The sequence below is a fragment of the Bufo bufo genome, chromosome 3 (assembly GCF_905171765.1).
Source record: "Bufo bufo chromosome 3, aBufBuf1.1, whole genome shotgun sequence".
NCBI lineage: Eukaryota > Metazoa > Chordata > Amphibia > Anura > Bufonidae > Bufo > Bufo bufo.
Window position 1 is genome coordinate 446,414,109 of NC_053391.1, and position 19,968 is coordinate 446,434,076.

General features: G+C 43.0%; 1 protein-coding gene across 1 annotated transcript in view; it reads right to left on the minus strand.

Annotated features, from left to right (window-relative positions):
• Positions 1 to 224: 224 nt before the first annotated feature.
• Positions 225 to 19,968, minus strand: part of XK (X-linked Kx blood group) — a 37,503-nt gene continuing 17,759 nt past the window's right edge. The window contains exons 2-3 of the mRNA XM_040422314.1: positions 6,465 to 6,727; positions 225 to 1,048 (exon numbers count right to left, since the gene is read on the minus strand). Of these exons, the coding sequence (XP_040278248.1) occupies positions 225 to 1,048; positions 6,465 to 6,727 (1,087 nt within the window). The remainder of the gene's footprint in view (positions 1,049 to 6,464; positions 6,728 to 19,968) is intronic.

Sequence of the window (19,968 nt, forward strand, 5' to 3'; positions counted from 1 at the left end):
TATATAGTACTATATTAATAGAGTACTATATTTCATAATACAGTTTTTCAGTAGTTTTGCATCTTTTCGTCATCTTATTATCCATCACCCCAAAGCCACATGATGCCTTTAATATGCGCTTAATTGTATAAAGTTGTATAAGTACTTTACATGCTTGGTAGCTGGCCGATCACATACAACAGTCCTATATGTGGTAGCAAGGTTCATCTCAATCAGCTCCACTTTTATGCACTGGCAGATACATCCTGGTGTGCATTGTCAATCTGGGAATCCACAGCCTTCATGTGCTCACTGATGTCAGAACTGTTTGATAATTTGGCCCCGAATTTATCCCCTTTGTTTGGGGCTTTTGATGGTATGCAGAGGTAGCACAAGAATTTGAAGCAAGACAGGAGTCCTTGTGAAATGCTGGAAGAGAAAAGTTTCTTGCAAGGATGGCAAAACTGATAGAATACAAGCATGAACAGCACTGCCATACAATAAGCAATCAGCAGCTGCAGTACGAGCAGTGGGGTGCATACATACATGTAGACATCGGATCTGTATACATACCACAGCAACAAGAGGGCAGCGTTTTCAATAAATCTTACCATATAGTATACCGCCATGCGGTACCAGTTTTGAGATTTGTTGATTAAATCCGGATCATTTAGCTTGAGTTGAACGGCAGACCAACAAAATATGTTGATGCCAGCATAAAGAAAGGTAAGGAAGCAGATTACTATGGTAGTACCAAACCCTGACAATGCTTTTTCTATGTTTTCAGGAAAAGGAGATTTACTCTGCCAAAAAAGAATCCATGGATAAAAGAAAAACACAAGGAAGTTTGATAGGATCAGAGGCAGGGTCCATATCTGAAGCACCGAGCTGAAAAGAACCAGTATAATGATTCTGCTGGCAATCTCAAAGCTCCTCCACAGGAATATGCATAGATAGGCGGTCGGTCTAATGCTTATATCATAGTCGTCATACTTGATCTTAATGGCCAAGATGTTACACCGTAATGCCCCATACACAATGGACAGCAAGGAAATGCACATGAAGATGCCTGCAAATACAAGACTTGTTAATAACGTTAAGTTGAAGCAAAACTGTTCAGTTTTGCATTTTAAATGGGCATGCCACAAATCTAGGGTCCCTCCCACATGTGCACCCATTTTACTGAATGCTGCAACCAGGCTGCGAGATGTGGCCAAGTTTAGGGAAACAGCCAAACTCACTGTGATACACCATTCCCCTGACTCCTATTCATGTCTATGGGAGTTACAGAAACAGCTCCAGGCAAGCTGGGGTGTTGACGGATGGGATTGGAAGAGCCCCATTCTAGACATAGGTATGGATCCTAGCAGTGGGATATGCCATAACTGTCTAAGATGAGAATACTTATTTAAAGAATCAGACTGTGAAGAAAATGGGCATAAAACAATAAAATAATGACCCATTCTGTCAACTTAGGGTCCATTCACACGTCTGTGTGTGTTTTGCGGATCCACGGATTCGGCGGATACACGGACAATTGTGGACAAGAATAGGACATGTTCTATTTTTTTAGTGATCGGAATTGCGGACCCGGAAGTGCGGGTCCACAATTCCAGATCCAGGCCGCACATCATGCGCCCCCATAGAAATGAATGGGTTCGCAATTCCGTTCCGCAAAATGCGGAACGAAATTGCGGACGTGTGAATGGATCCTTAAGGTTCTCTCCCATTCCCCCATTATCGGTCTACTATGTACCACAATGCTACTTGTTAGAAAGTTTATGTAATGGTATGTAGTAATCACACAGTATGTGACTGTGGTGGCCAGTTGCAGCAGGGGAATTCATAGTAATGATTCAGAATATAAAAAAAAGTTTGCTATTTTACTATTTTATGTAATAAGACCCTTGTTGTATACGGATAGAGATGTCTAGTTGGCAAAACCACTTTAATTTTTAAAACGTGTATGTGACTCAAGAGTCACATGTGGTCTCAGAGAGTATTCAAAGCCAATGCTAAAGTGGCTTTCCTTTTTACACAATTATGGCATATTATTTCATAGATGTTTGATTGGAAGGGTGTCCAGCTCATGGGACTCACACCAATCCATAAATCAGGGATTCTGTGTAATCTGTTTTATAGGAGAGAGGTGGCCCCACATGCATTGTTATCCTTTATTGTAGTCAATGTGAGATATGGGCTGTATTAGTATCCTCAATAGACTATAATGGAGATTTAATGATGTGTGGCATCCTTTCCTCCAAATGCCTGATTTGATGTGTGGCCCTCAGGTAGAGTCAAGTCTCACATCTGATTCCCTTGATAAATATAGCTGTATTGTGGATCTGTGTTTCATGGGTCTGATTATAAATTAATTATATTTTTCGTACAGAATCCATGATAAAGATATCATCAAGCCATGTATAATACTGTAACATACCATATTGCACCAGGCCAGGGAAGAAAACAGTGTCTAATGGAGGAGCCACACAAGCGGTACACAGTGCACATATGGATCATATTTACAGAACTGTAGGGACTTCACGTGCCAGGTCTGAGCTTTCAGCTTTACAGTGTACGTGGATTATTATAAAGCTTTAGTTTTCTTTGGAGTATTCAAAAACACGATCACTGTTAACAAAAATTATGAAAATTGGGTAAATCTATAGACAAATTTCACATGAGCAAAATTACCCCTAAAACTTAGCATTTATTAATGCCACAAAAAAGAATGAAGAATAAACAAAAATTATATATTTAAAATGGAGATCAACACATGGGACATATATGTAAACTCAATGGTATTTGAATATCACCACAAATGTGGTTACTCACGATGTGATGGCCTTCTTATGGTGAAGAAGTTGCATTCATCAGGAACAGGATGAGGGTCACTTGGATATTTTCTACACGGACTTGAATGCTTTTTACAGAGGCTGATGGTCCAGAGTCTTCTAGTTGCTAGAGAGTGGGTCATCAATATGCAAACAAACCGCTTTTAGGCATTTGGGAATCTTTTCCTAAGTGAAAGGGGTGGCCCCACTTATCGGTAGCTGTATCCTTACAGTGGATATAAAAAGTCTACACACCCCTGTTAAAATGTCAGGTTTCTGTGATGTGAAAAAATGAGACAAAGATAAATCATTTCAGAACTTTTTCCACCTTTAATGTGACCTATAAACTGTACAACTCAATTGAAAAACAAACTGAAATCTTTTAGGTGGAGGGAAGAAAAAAATAACCTAAAATAATGTGGTTGCATAAGTGTGCACACCCTCTTATAACTGGGGATGTAGCTGTGTTCAGAATTAAGCTGTATATACACAGTCCCTACCTTCCAGTAGTTCCCAATTGTGGATGATGCCAGTGTAGCAATAAAATGTCTCATATGGTATATTGTCTCCAATTTTCCAATAGATTCCAAAGTGTTTCCCTTGTTACATAATCCGGTTAATCAGGGGACCAGTAGCAAAAAAGCACGATGGCATGAATGATGGAAGGCCAATAGATACTGACCAGCGGCGACGTTAGATTACCACCGCAGGTTTAAATAACCTGTCTCTGATACTTGTTAGTGTCTATTTGAATTCAGTGCGCAAGGGCCGCTTCAATGCGTCCGGGCACCTCCCGCCCCTTGTAAGCGTCCATTGATTGCAATAGAAAAATGCTGAGCTACTTCAAATTACGTCACTCACTCAGTCCCGACTGCCGCGCATGCGCCCGCTTCACTATGTTGACTTGGATATTAATGGCAAACGGCATCAACCCACAGGAGCACGCATGTGCCAACCATGATGATATCGCTCTTTATAAGAGCCAAGTGACGCATGCACATACACCTACTCCAAATATTAAGCATCTAGGTTTAAATACATGCTAAAATAAATATGCACCTTGTCTGCATGTGCACTGGGGGCTATTTAACATTAAAAAGGAGGGGGCAGTTCAAAAGTTCTGGGAGAAAAAAAAAATCAATGTCTTGGACAGGGCAATATAAATATGGGCATAAACAATAAACCCTATAGAAACATTGGCTGTGGGTAAAAAATAACTAAAGAATGGGTTATTAGAGAATCGACAAAAACCAAAAACAAAGAAATTTCTTTGTTTTTGTTTTTTGTGAATTCTCTAATAACCCATTCTTTAGTTATTTGTACCCACAGTCAATGTTTCTATAGGGTTAATTATTTATGCCCATATTTATTTTGCCCTGTCCAAGATTTATTTATTTTCTCCCAGAACTTTTGAACTGCCCCTCCTTTTTAATGTTAAATAGCCCCCGATGCACATGGAGACAAGGTGCATATTTATTTTAGCATGTATTTATACCTAGATCCTTAAAGGGGTTCTGCAGTTTTTTAAACTGATGATCTATCCTCTGGATAGATCATCAGCATCTGACCGGCAGGGATCCGACACCCGGGACCCCAGCCAATCAGCTGTTTGAGAAGGCAGCGGCACTGGCAGTAGCTCGCTGTTTACCGCAGGCCCAGTGACGTCACGACTAGTATCAATGGCCTGGGCGTGGCTAAGCTCTGTTTACGAGCTTAGCTCTGGGTGTCAGATCTCCGCTGATCAGATGCTGCTGATCTATCCAGAGGATAGATCATCAGTTTAAAAAAACTGCAGAACCCCTTTAATATTTGGAGTAGGTGTATGTGCATGCGCCACTTGGCTATTATATAGAGAGATATCATAGTGGTTGGCGCATGCGCGCTCCTGTGGGTTGATGCTGCTTGCCATTCATATCCATAGTCAAGTGGGCGCATGCGCGGCAGGCGGGGCTGAGCGAGTGACGTAATTTGACGTAGCTCAGCCATTTTCTATTGCATTCAATGGACGCTTACAAGGGGCGGAGCGGTGCTTGAAGCATTGAAGCGGTGCTTGCGCACTGAATTCAAATAGAAGCTAACAAGTATCAGAGACAGGGTAGTGAAACCTGCGACGGGAATCTAGCGGCGCTGCAGGTCAGTATGCATTGGCCTTCCATCATTCATGCCATCGTGCTTTTTTGCTACTGGTCCCCTGATGAACCGGATTATGTAACAGGGGAAATGCGTTGGAACCTATTGGAAAATTGGAGACCATATACCAGATGGGACATTTTATTACTACACTGGCATCATTCACAATTGGTAACTACTGGAAGGTAGGGACTGTGTATATAAGGGTACAGCCACCGATAAGTGGCGATTACTCCGCTTTTAGGCAGGGACAGTATAGTTGCTTAGGGAAAGATTCCCTGATGCCTAAAAGTGGTTTGTTTGCATATTGATGACCCACTCTCTAGCAACCAGAAGACTCTCGACCATCAGCATCTGTAAAAAGCATTCAAGTCTGTGTAGAAAATATCCAAGTGACCCTCATCCTGTTCCTGATGAATGCAACTTCTTCAACATAAGAAGGCCATCACATCGTGAGTAACCACATTTGTTGTGATATTCAAATACCATTGAATTTACATATATGTCCCATATGTTGATCTCCATTTGACATATAAAGATGTAGCAGGGTTAGCACTCAAACTCTTAACTCAAATTTCTTAAATCATTGTGTTATCTTGGAACAAAAGCCATTGGAAAGCAATTGAAGGTGTTTGCTTAGTTTAGATAACACATCTCAGAAATCATGTGTTAACTCTACTACATCGGTATAATTTTTGTTTATTCATCATTCCTTTTTGTGGGGATATAATTATCTATATATTTTTTAAATATCATTAATAAATGCTAAGTTTTAGGGGTAAAATTGCTCAGTGAAATTTTTCTTTGGAGTATGGGGGTTGGCTACTATCTATTACAAGCTGCACATGTGCTGGGAACAACACATACATGCATCTAGTATAGGCGTTATTAAACCATTGCCACTAATGTTTGATGGTTCAATATGCCAAATTCATGTCTATTAAAAGGACCACTTACCTGCTTGCTAGCGTTGCAGGCCCAAAATAGACCCTCATGGAGGGTAATGTGCCCACTTCCATCTATTGCGGATTCCATTTACTCATACTGCAAACAGACAGGGGAACCAGCTCATGCACAGTCTATCTGGGACTGGTCATATGACCCTTCATCAATGGCAATTTGGGATGGCAGCACCAGAGAGCATGCAAAAGGACCTGCTAATAAAAATGAATTAGGTATATATAGCCATCTGACATTGGTGCCTATGGTTGAATAATGCCTGTTACTAGCTGCATGTATGAGCTGCTCCCAGGACATGTACAGCTAGTAACATACAGTGGCCAACCCCGGTTGATCATGACGATCAGTATAACAGATCCTATTCATTTCTCCTTGGACAAGTTAGGTGAAGAACCTTGTAACAGTACTTCATGGAATATATGTTCAGTAAAGCCAGGATGTTGTGCTATTCAGTTCTCAAGTGTCGTCTCCTTTAGGTACCAGATTATCTGTTTATACAATATGAATTTAACAAACATTGATACTGTAAGGAATTTGTCTAACCGTGAGCTATATACTTACGCAGTGATACTGAAACATTTTGCTGTAGTACAGATATGTATAACTGAAGGGTCAGCTGAGGTGCTGATCCGAGGAAAGCTTGGATAATGGAGGCCCGACTGAAAGCAGACCTGTGGGTAAAGAGTTTTCTTTCAGCTTGACCCACTTCCTTTTCCACTTCATCTGTACACCCTCCTTTAGGCAACTGTCTCTTTCTGGTGATACTAACATAAGGTTCTTCAAGTTTACCGGCTTTGAAGTAGATGCAGAAGACTTCAATACACCTGCACAATAACCAAGAAAATAGCATTTATTTGAAAGACATACATTTTCTACTCAGTATTTATGCACAAACTGTTTAGCAAATCAACCAATCTACAGTGAAATTAAAAATTCAAGTGAGACATCATTAAAATGACTGCTTCCAAGCCTCCACCCTTAGGCCTGCACTTCATACAACCTCCACCTATAGACTTCTATGGGACAATTCTGTATCCCGCATACAGTACCGTAGATTTAATACAGCAGCAAATAAGCAGCAGTTTAATAACAAAGCGGGGGCCATTATATTAATAATAAAGAGGAGGCCATTATATTAATAACAAAGAGGGGGCCATTACATTAATAATAAAGAGGGGGCCATTATATTAATAATAAAGAGGGGGCCATTATATTAATAATAAAGAGGGGGCCATTATATTAATAATAAAGAGGGGGCCATTACATTAATAATAAAGAGAGGGTCATTATATTAATAATAAAGAGGGGGCCATTACATTAATAATAAAGAGGGGGCCATTATATTAATAACAAAGAGGGGGCCATTACATTAATAATAAAGAGGGGGCCATTATATTAATAACAAAGAGGGGGCCATTACATTAATAATAAAGAGGGGGCCATTATATTAATAACAAAGAGGGGGCCATTACATTAATAATAAAGAGGGGGCCATTATATTAATAATAAAGAGGGGGCCATTATATTAATAACAAAGAGGGGGCCATTACATTAATAATAAAGAGGGGGCCATTACATTAATAATAATGTAATGGCCCCCTCTTTATTATTAATATAATGGCCCCTCTTTATTATTAATATAATGGCCGCCTCTCCACTCTTATTACTATGCCATTCAGCCATCCACCCCCCATACTGTCCCCAGTGCCTCTGCAATTAGGTAAGGTTACATAAAAAAAATACTTGCCTGTCTCCTTCACCATAGGCTCCCGTAGCCCTCATTGAAATTTCGGGTGCCTGGCGCCCCCTGCACTTTGGCCCCGGGGCAACGGCCCCTCCGGCCCCCCACCACGCTACGCCCCTGCTTTACAGTTCTATTTATCCACATTGGTTTCTTTTTGTTCCTTAACCTTTTATTCCCATATGGTATGTACCTCTCACAATGAGATTTTAGGATGCTTTTAAAGATATCCCATTTTGTGGCAGTATTTTTATTTTTGAGGACTTTGTCCCAGTTAGTTAGGCCTATGGCCTCTCTTAGTTGGCTAAATTTAGTTTTTTTGAAGTTTGGTATTTTTGTTCCTCCCTGTAGAAACGATCTTTTGAATGATAATTGGAAGGTTATTACTTTATGGTCACTATTTCCCAGGTGTCCCCCAACCTGCACGTCTGTTGTTCTGTCAGGCCTATTGGTTAATACTAAGTCCAGTATGGCCGTCCGTCTAGTCGGGTCCTGAACCAGTTGGGAGAGGTAATTGTCTTTGGTTATTGCCAAGAACCTGTTTCCTTTATGAGATATACAAGTTTCAGTTTCCCAGTCTACACCTGGGTAGTTGAAGTCCCCCATAATAACCACCTCATTATGATTTGCCGCCTCGTCTATCTAGTTTAGTAGTAGATTTTCTGTGGACTCTGTGGATTTTCTGTGGGTATATTAGGTGGTTTAAAGTAAACTCCTATTAGTAATTTATTGTTGTTTTTAGCTCCATGTATCTCTACCCACAGTGACTCCACATGTTCACGGAGTGTGGGCTTTAGACAAGACTTTACATAAAGGCAAACCCCTCCCCCTCTCCGGTTTTGACGATCCTTTCTAAACAGACTGTAGCCTTGTACATTAACATCCCAGTCATCTAATTCTTTGACTTGGCTAGGTGGTCTATATATCACACCTACACGGGTTACCTTATGATTATCAAGCTGCAACGTAACCCAAACTGACTCTAAATTGGTCTCGCTAACTTGTATTAAATTAGATTTTTTTGCTATCTTTCACATACAGGGCCACCCCTCCCCCTTTGTTGCCTTCTCTGTCTTTCCTATATAGAGAGAATTGTGTTTGCTGCTGGACTCACGACGTAATTCGGTCCATACAGCAAATGGAGGTCTACAATCACCCATCAATTTTCCACAAAAAAGCCTGTTTCACATAAAAAATGTCAACAATGAAAGGATAATAGAATTCGGTTCATTCGGTTATTGTTCTGACGGATCAGAGGAAGGGCAAAATAATCAGTGATGTCAACACAAACTTACTGCTAACACCCTCTCCACTCTGTCAGGGGGGCTCTACTGACAGGCTCAGAAAAGTCAAAAATAGTGAGATATCTTGCAGAGGGATGCAGCACTCTTAAAATTGCAATGCTTCTGAAGCGTAATCATCGAACAATCAAGCGTTTCATTCAAAATAGTCAACAGGGTCGCAAGAAGCGTGTGGAAAAACCAAGGCGCAAAGTAACTGCCCATGAACTGAGAAAAGTCAAGCGTGCAGCTGCCAAGATGCCACTTGCCACCAGTTTGGCCATATTTCAGAGCTGCAACATCACTGGAGTGCCCAAAAGCACAAGGTGTGCAATACTCAGAGACATGGCCAAGGTAAGAAAGGCTGAAAGACGACCACCACTGAACAAGACACACAAGCTGAAACGTCAAGACTGGGCCAAGAAATATCTCAAGACTGATTTTTCTAAGGTTTTATGGACTGATGAAATGAGAGTGAGTCTTGATGGGCCAGATGGATGGGCCCGTGGCTGTATTGGTAAAGGGCAGAGAGCTCCAGTCCGACTCAGACGCCAGCAAGGTGGAGGTGGAGTACTGGTTTGGGCTGGTATCATCAAAGATGAGCTTATGGGGCCTTTTCGGGTTGAGGATGGAGTCAAGCTCAACTCCCAGTCCTACTGCCAGTTTCTGGAAGACACCTTCTTCAAGCAGTGGTACAGGAAGAAGTCTGCATCCTTCAAGAAAAACATGATTTTCATGCAGGACAATGCTCCATCACACGCGTCCAAGTACTCCACAGCGTGGCTGGCAAGAAAGGGTATAAAAGAAGAAAATCTAATGACATGGCTTCCTTGTTCACCTGATCTGAACCCCATTGAGAACCTGTGGTCCATCATCAAATGTGAGATTTACAAGGAGGGAAAACAGTACACCTCTCTGAACAGTGTCTGGGAGGCTGTGGTTGCTGCTGCACGCAATGTTGATGGTGAACAGATCAAAACACTGACAGAATCCATGGATGGCAGGCTTTTGAGTGTCCTTGCAAAGAAAGCTGGCTATATTGGTCACTGATTTGTATAAGCGTTTAATAGAACAGGTTCTGTAGACATCTATGTGGAATCAGCTGACGACGTAAAAGGAGTGCGCTTCTTCTTGGCGCTAACATCGACATGTAAGGCTGAGTTCATACTTGAGTTATTTGGTCAGTTTTGGCCCTGTGACTGCCCAAATAAGTGATGTGTGCAGTGATTCTAAGAGCGACGCCTGTCATCTGCATGTCATATGGACTCACAGTAATATTTCACTACCACAGCAGACTCCCTATGCGTGTTACTGCAAGGCACAGTGTTCTACACCAGTATAAAGGCTCTCTGCAGCCAGGAAATAGACTTTTTTTATGTAATTCACCGCAAATAAATTCGGATCGAAACTATTTTTTCCCAAAAAATTAGGCGAATCGAATAAAAAAAAAAAAAATTTGCTCATCTCTATTCAAAATGTATGTGATGCATTGGGGAAATTTTACAATCAACGTCATGGTCCCGCAAATCTGTCAGCAGACTATTCCTATAATAAGATGAGGGGCTGACAGGAAAACCACAGGAAATATATGGATTTCTGGAGTAGACCTTTCATATTATAGGAGCTTTACTGCTGCTGTTTATACAGTTTTGTAATATATCTGGAAGGAAAATGTTACAATGATGCAACCAATAAACTTTTTTTTTAATTTGTTTTTATTTTATTTTAGACGTTGTGCCTTACATACAAGACCTTTAAGGGGTATTTTATCATTAAATTTTATTTTCATTGCTGATTTATCCGTGTCTGTTAAGATCCAACAGCATTTGCAGTTATCAATCACGTAATCGCTGGGAGCGAGAGAATAAGCACAATTCCTGATCTGTTTACACAGGAAGGGAGAGATGGTAATATTGACTCTGCCGTTTCTATGAGGAGCCAGGGATGCTCAGAAACACCCCTACTGAGATAAATAAGGACCACCCCTACGTTTATAGTCTAGGGAGGTCCGGAGCTGGTTAAAGTGTAAAGAAAGTCTTGGGCAGTCTAAAACACTGCTATTGCTCTGTCCCTTCCTCATGCTTTACACTGCAGCTGTATGTTTTCAGATTGTCTGATGTGCACATTCCCCGCTCAAGTTTATTAATAAGTGACTGTTTGTCATAGCCAAGCTGCACACCTAGAACCATGATAATAACACAGGAGGGGGGTAATTGTGTCTTGTTGGCTACACAAATGAAGCTTACTTAAAGGCATTGCATGTGATAATTCAAAATTCAAAGATGATCATCTGACTGGAGTTCCAATTAGCAACTAAAGACAACACAGGTACATGACTTATATTAGAGAAAATAGAGAAGGGGTTGTCCCTACCAGGGGAGGAAGGTGTGTCCGCACTTCTCCCCGAATACTGCTCAAAGAACTAAATTGCAGAAAATACAAAAAGTGGCAGTAACATACTAAAACATAACCTTTAATAGTGTCAAGTAAAATCTCAAACAAAAAAGAAAAAGACCCCTTACAAACATATACTAACAGCTAGATCTGGAACAAGAAACTCGCGTATACACACTAGATCACACACTCGAAGCCCCAGTGAGTAGGTGCTGGGTCTAGCTGGACATCTAAAAAATGAAAACAGAGACAAAACCTCGCGCGTGTGTACAGTCATGCTCAAAGTCACACACATGGTAGAAAACTGATTTCAGTGTCTCATATATCGATACCCTGTCGAGTGAAGTACCTTGAATGGACTTAAGTAGGGATGTCCCGATACCATTTTTTTAAGACCGAGTACGAGTACCGATACTTTTATTTAAGTACTCACCGATACCAATTACCGATACCAATTATGGTGTGTAATGTTTTTACAGCAAATTTCAATTTAATTTAGTCATAGGAGAGGTTTATCAAACCTTGTACAAAGAAACAGCGGCGCAATTGCTAATAGCAATGAAAAAAATTAAAGCTGGAATTTGGTTGCTATGGACAACTGCTTTACTTTTCCTTTGTATAAGGGTTAATAAATTTATAAATGGGCCTGCTGTAATCCTTCCCATGTGGATGCACCAGAGTACTGGGAGGAAGTGGCTTTAACCTCCTCCCAGTTCTAGGCAACCGCATGGGACTTGGGAGCCACCGCACAAAAGCCCCGCCCCCACGCCAATCAGCTGGGACACGCTGCCGCCCCCACGCTGATCGGCTGGGAGCGCCGCCGCACGAAAGCCGACACGGGACACGCCGCAGCAGCCGACACGGGACCCACCGGCGCAGCCTCCGTCCCCACCGCTGATTATCAGGGACACGGGACCTGCCGCTGCACGGCCTTCAGGTATCGGCAACATTTGCACGAGTATAAGTACTCGCGCAAATGTCCGGTATCGGTCACGATACCGGTATCGTGACATCCCTAGACTTAAGTATTCAGACCCCTTGCTATGACACATGGAATTTAGCTCTGGGGCCTCCTATTTATCTTGATAATCTTTGAGATGTTTTTACACCTTGAATGGAGTCCACCTGTGGCAAATGCAGTTGATTGGACAGGATTTGGAAAGACAAACCCCAGTGTATATAAGGTCTCACAGATGACAATGCATCAGAGCAAAAACCAAGCCATGAGGAGGAAAAAGCTGCCTGTAGAGACGTGATTGTGTTGAGGCACAGATATGGAGAAGGGTAAAAAACAATTCTCCTGCACTGAAAGTTCCCAAGAGCAAATTGGTCTCCATAATTCTTAAACGGAATTTGTTTCAACAACCAGGACTAAAAGTAGTCCTATCACCAAACTAATAAATCAGGGGAAAGGGTCTTTGATAAGAGATGTGACCAAGAACCCATTGGTCACTATGGCTGAGCTCCAAAGATCTTGTGTTGAGATGGGAGAAACTTCTAGAAGGTCAACCAGCACTGCAGCATTCCACCAATCTGGGCTTTATGGCAGAGTGGCCAGACAGAAGCTTCTCCGCAGTAAAAGACAGATGAAAGTTTGCAAAAAAAAACTAAAGGATTCTCAGACTGAGAAACAAGATTCTTTAGATTGAACTTTGGCCTCATATCTAAGAGTTATGTTTAAAGGAAACCAGGCACTGCCCAATGCCAACACTACAGTAAAGCATGGTGGTGGCAGGGACAGGGAGACTGGTCAGTGGCGTCGCCAGGGGGGGGGGGGCCAGAGGGGGCCACGGCCCCCCCTACATCATGCTGTGCCCCCCCATGTGCCCCCCCAACTAAAATGCCCCCCCCCCCTAAGTGAGCCGTCGCCGCCGGGCACAGGGAGATGAGCGCTTCCATTGCTCTCATCTCCATTGTAATCTATGCCTGTGCCAGCGGAGGTGCAGGGGAGGGAGAGGTGTGTCCCTTCCCCTTCCTCTGATAGGCTGCAGGCACTAGGCCGGCAGCCTATCAGAGGCCGGCGCAGGCGCCGCCTGAGCCTTACAGTGCGGGACACAGGAAGAGTCTGCATCGCATCGCATCGCTGACACTGAGGTAAGTATAAGTGTTTTTTTTTATTTTTTTATTACAATAGTGTTACTGGCACATTGGGGGGCTTATTACAATGGGGGGGCTTATTACAATGGGGGGGCTTATTACAATGGGGGGGGCTTATTACAATGGGGGGGCTTATTACAATGGGGGGGGCTTATTACAATGGGGGGGGCTTATTACAATGGGGGGGCTTATTACAATGGGGGGGACTTAATACTGGCACATGATGATGGGGGGACTTAATACTGCCACATGATGATGGGGGGGCTTAATACTGCCACATGATGGGGGGGGGCTTAATACTGGCACATGATGATGGGGGGGAATTATTACTGCCACATGATGGGGGGGGACTTAATAGTGTCACATGATGGGGGGGGCTTAATACTGGCACATGATGATAGGGGGGACTTAATACTGCCACATGATGGGGGGGGACTTAATACTGCCACATGATGGGGGGGCTTAATACTGGCACATGATGGCGGGGCTTGATACTGGCACGATGGGGGGCTTAATACTGGAACATGGGGGGGCTTAATACTGGCACATGATGGGGGGGCTTAATACTAGCACGTAATGGGGGGGCTTATTACTGGCACATGATGGGGGGCTTAATACTAGCACGTAATGGGGGGGCTTATTACTGGCACATGATGGGGGGCTTATTACTGGCACATTGAGGGGCTTATTACTGGCACGTTATGGGGGGCTTATTACTGGCACGTAATGGGGGGGCTTATTATTAGCACGTAATGGGGGGGCTTATTATTAGCACGTAATGGGGGGGCTTATTACTGGCACGTGATGGGGGGCTTATTACTGGCACGTGATGGGGGGCTTATTACTGGCACGTGATGGGGGGCTTATTACTGGCACGTGATGGGGGGCTTATTACTGGCACGTGATGGGGGGCTTATTACTGGCACGTGATGGGGGGCTTATTACTGGCACGTGATGGGGGGCTTATTACTGGCACGTAATGGGGGGCTTATTACTGGCACGTGATGGGGGGCTTATTACTGACACGTGATGGGGGGCTTATTACTGGCACGTAATGGGGGGGCTTATTACTGGCACGTGATGGGGGGCTTATTACTGGCACGTGATGGGGGGCTTATTAATAGCACGTAATGGGGGGGCTTATTACTGGCACATTGGGGGGCTCTTGTTACTGGCAGTGGCACGTTATTGAGGGCACTTATTACTGGCACATTATTGGTGGGCACTATAGGGGCATCTACTGAGGCCACAAAGAAGGGGTGTTTTATATGGGGGGCTCTGTACAGTAGCATTTTATACTGGGACACATTATGGCGGGTACTATGGAGAAGGGGAGACAGGAGTACTATGGAGTCATCTACGGGGGGCACTAAGAAGGGGTATTTTATACTTGCAAATTATGGGGGACACTGAGGGCATCTACTGGGGCACGATATATGGGGCATTTTATACTGGTACATTATGGGGGGCACTAGCAGGAAGGGGGGAGAGGAGCACTATGGAGGCATTTACTGGGGCACTATATAGGGGTATTTTATACTGGCACATTATGGGGGACATTAGCTCAACTGGGGGCATAAGGGGGTATGTTTTGCACATTATAAGGAGAATTATTTCTACTGGGGGGGCATTATGGTGGGCTTTATTACTCCCCCATGGTATGACCCCCTAGTAGCAGCACCAGCCTCTCCCTGCTCTGCTATCCCTCTGCCCCTTCTCCAAATCCTTATTATGAAATCTTTCTCATTAGGATAAAGCACAACATCAGCTCCGCCGAGCCCCCGGCCAAGTGTTGAAGTGGCGTCCGAGATCCCCAAGGGCCAAGCCAAGTAACTGTAAGTGTTCATGTGAAATATGTTTATTTTATATATGTACACTCCTGTGAGAGGCGGGGAGGGAGATCTGTGGATGACACTGTTATGGAGGGGGAAATGGGGATGACACTCTCATGGGGTGGATCTGTGGATGACACATATAGCATAAGATGCTATATACGGTATGTGGCATCCACAGATCCCCCCCATAGCAGTGTCATCCACAGATCCCCCTCTCTATAAAAGTGTCATCCACAGACAGCTGGACTTTTCTTCCCTGTTGCGGTTTTAGGTATTGGGTAAAGTATTGCAGCATTTCTAAGCGTACTTGTGTAAATGTATCGTTGTTATAGCTGCCCCCCCTACTTTTGTCCTGGCCCCCAGTGTGCCCCCCCAAAATTTGAAAGCTAGAGACGCCACTGAGACTGGTTAGAGTTGAGGGAAAGCTAAATGGAGCAAAGTACAGAGATATTCTTAATGAAAACCTGATCCAGAGTGCTCTCAACCACAGACTGAACTAAACCGGTAATAACCTTAAGCACACAGCCAATACAACACAGAAGTAGCTTAGTGATAACTCTGTGAATGTTTTTGAGTGGCCCAGCCAGAGACCTGACTTGAACCCAAACAAACAACATTAAAGAGACCTGAAAATGACTGTCCACTAATGGTCCCTATCCAATCTAAGAGCTTGAGAGGACCTACATAGAATGGCAGAAAATCCCCAAATCCAGGTGTTTAAACCTTGTGGCATCATACTCAAGAAGACTGGAGGCTGTAATTGTTTCTAAAGATGCTTCAACTAAGGGTCTGAATACTTATGTCAGTGAAGTATTTTAATTTTATAAAGTTAAAGTTTAATAAATTAACCTCCTTAAGATGATAATTATGCCGAAACTTATGTACGTCTTACATAACTCCCCCGTTTGGATCCCACACCTGATTTTTTTTAGAATACAAAAGTTATTCAGAAGTCTGATTTGGCGCCAAAAAAGGGCCAGGATTCGGTTGGATACTTTACAGAGAGGGAAAGATTCTGGGGGTCTCTCTATTCCTAATCCATGGTTATAGGGCTGCAACGATTAATCGACGTTATCGAAAATATTCGATAACGGGATTCGTTGTCAACGAATCCCGTTATTGAATAATCGGCCGATTCGTTGCTATGCGGGCAGGTCCTTAAACTTTAAATCACTGCATCTTTATTACCTTACAATGAAGCTCCAGTAACAGAGCGGGCGGCGGCGTAACGTCACTTACTCACGTGACACGCCTGCTCCGCCTGCTTCATTCATAAAATAGGTGGAGCAGGCGCGTCACGTGAGTAAGTGACGTTACGCCGCCGTCCGCTCTGCCTGTTACTGGAGCTTCATTGTAAGGTAATAAAGATGCGGTGATTTAAAGTAAAAGTTACTGCCGTTTAAGGAATACTGCTGTGTGCGGCGCGGCCTGGGCTTTTATGGGGAGGGGGATCTGTGGATGGCACTGTTATGGGGAGGGGGATCTGTGGATGACACTGTTATGGGAAGGTCTGCAAAAAAAGGGGGTTAGTCAGCACCTCCCAGTGCGCAGGTGCACGCTGCCATGGCAAAGACCTAGAGGAAAAAAAGAGACAATGTAGCAGCACTCTGCAAATCAGACAAAGTACAACAATGCTTACAAAAATGATGGTGCTAATACTACGCTTATTTATAAAAACGAGATGCTTGGATCTAAGCCCGTCTGCCGAACGTCAAGGCGATCTCTGTTAGAGGGGACCCACAGATCCTCCATAACAGTGCCATTCACAATTTGTTTTAATATGGCCTTTGAACATGATTTTTCTAGTAAAATCATATAAACCCCTTTTTTTTGCCATTTTGGTGTTTTTTCCCGATTAATCGATGAAATTATCGACAACTAATCGATTATTCAAATAATCGTTAGTTGCAGCCCTACATGGTTATATTTCATTTCCTCCCAGCTGCCGCATTTGAGGGGTTGGGGGAGGGCCCCGGGGGATAGTGCATCTGCGAGACTGATAGCCCACATTATAGGAAATTAATCCCCCATATCCCTATTGGAAAATAGTGGTCTCTCTGGTAAGCTGGTGGGGTACCCTACACTCAATTTGATATGTAAGGTATGGCGCAAGTGTAGGGACCTGCTGTCTGTGTGGGGCTTTACCCAGGTCAATCCTATATGGAGGAATCCCCAGTTACCGGAACGGTTTTGCCTAGAGGGGTTTTCCACATGGGAGCGGAAGGGCGTGATGTTCTTGCATCAGCTGTACAGTGATGGTGTGTTTAAATCGTTTGAACAATTCAGGAACGAGTTTGCCCTTCCTCATATAGCTTTCTCTCAATTTTTGCAGTTAAAGGGGTTGTCTGACTTATTTTTTTGTTCTTTGTATGTTTCTAACTAGGCAAATGTTGCTCCTTTCTCAGATTTCACTGAGGGTCACATGACCTGTGATGTCAGCTTCTCTCCCTGCACTGATGATGTTTCATGCACAAGCCTGAGAGAGAGCAGATCTGTGCCTGTACACAAGACGTCACTGTGCTGGCCACGTCCCCCTGCACTACCGGCTGCTGCTTATTGCCCTCTCCCAGGATTTTTGAGGAAAAACATTAACCCCTTCAGCTGCACAGACTCAGGGCTGAAGGCTTTACTGAGTAGCTGCAGGCAGTAAGGAGACAAATGCTGGGCACAGGAGCTGACAGAGGAGTTCTGCAGAGCATTGCACAATAACAGGTAGGGAGAAGATCCTGTGTGTATCAGCAGTGTCATTGTACAGCTGGGACTTGTAGTCCTACAAATACAACATGCTGCTGAGTCTTCCAGCAGGGCAGCACTTGAATTCACTCCCTTTGCAGAGTAGGGGCAGAGATTGTTGTTATTACAGGTAAACAAAGGGCCAGAAGAGAACCAGGGAAATGAGAAAATATATATATTTTTGCCTAAAACTGGCTTAGCTTAGTTATATATTGCTGCCCATCAGATTTACAGTGCTTTTTTTTTTTTATATAACTCGGACAACCCCTTTAACCACCTCAGCCCCCAGTGCTTAAACACCCTGAAAGACCAGGCCACTTTTTACACTTCTGACCTACACTACTTTCACGGTTTATTGCTCGGTCATGCAACTTACCACCCAAATGAATTTTACCTCCTTTTCTTCTCACTAATAGAGCTTTCATTTGGTGGTATTTCATTGCTGCTGACATTTTTACTTTTTTTGTTATTAATCGAAATTTAACGATTTTTTTGCAAAAAAATGACATTTTTCACTTTCAGTTGTAAAATTTTGCAAAAAAAAACGACATCCATATATAAATTTTGCTCTAAATTTATTGTTCTACATGTCTTTGATAAAAAAAAATGTTTGGGTAAAAAAAAAATGGTTTGGGTAAAAGTTATAGCGTTTACAAACTATGGTACAAAAATGTGAATTTCCGCTTTTTGAAGCAGCTCTGACTTTCTGAGCACCTGTCATGTTTCCTGAGGTTCTACAATGCCCAGACAGTACAAACACCCCACAAATGACCCCATTTCGGAAAGTACACACCCTAAGGTATTCGCTGATGGGCATAGTGAGTTCATAGAACTTTTTATTTTTTGTCACAAGTTAGTGGAAAATGATGATTTTTTCTTTTTTTTTTCTTTTCTTACAAAGTCTCATATTCCACTAACTTGTGACAAAAAATAAAAACTTCTATGAACTCACTATGCCCATCACGAAATACCTTGGGGTCTCTTCTTTCCAAAATGGGGTCACTTGTGGGGTGGTTATACTGCCCTGGCATTCTAGGGGCCCAAATGTGTGGTAAGGAGTTTGAAATCAAATTCTGTAAAAAATGACCTGTGAAATCCGAAAGGTGCTCTTTGGAATATGGGCCCCTTTGCCCACCTAGGCTGCAAAAAAGTGTCACACATCTGGTATCTTCGTACTCAGGAGAAGGTGGGGAATGTGTTTTGGGGTGTCATTTTATATATACCCATGCTGGGTGAGAGAAATATCTTGGTCAAATGCCAACTTTGTATAAAAAAATGGGAAAAGTTGTCTTTTGCCAAGATATTTCTCTCACCCAGCATGGGTATATGTAAAATGACACCCCAAAACACATTCCCCAACTTCTCCTGAGTACGGAGATACCAGATGTGTGACACTTTTTTGCAGCCTAGGTGGGCAAAGGGGCCCATATTCCAAAGAGCACCTTTCGGATTTCACAGGTCATTTTTTACAGAATTTGATTTCAAACTCCTTACCACACATTTGGGCCCCTAGAATGCCAGGGCAGTATAACTACCCCACAAGTGACCCCATTTTGGAAAGAAGACACCCCAAGGTATTCCGTGAGGGGCATGGCAAGTTCCTAGAATTTTTTATTTTTTGTCACAAGTTAGTGGAAAATGATGATTTTTTTTTTATTTTTTTTTTTCATACAAAGTCTCATATTCCACTAACTTGTGACAAAAAATAAAAACTTCCATGAACTCACTATGCCCATCAGCGAATACCTTGGGGTCTCTTTCCAAAATGGGGTCACTTGTGGGGTAGTTATACTGCCCTGGCATTCTAGGGGCCCAAATGTGTGGTAAGGAGTTTGAAATCAAATTCTGTAAAAAATGACCTGTGAAATCCGAAAGGTGCTCTTTGGAATATGGGCCCCTTTGCCCACCTAGGCTGCAAAAAAGTGTCACACATCTGGTATCTCCGTACTCAGGAGAAGTTGAGGAATGTGTTTTGGGGTGTCTTT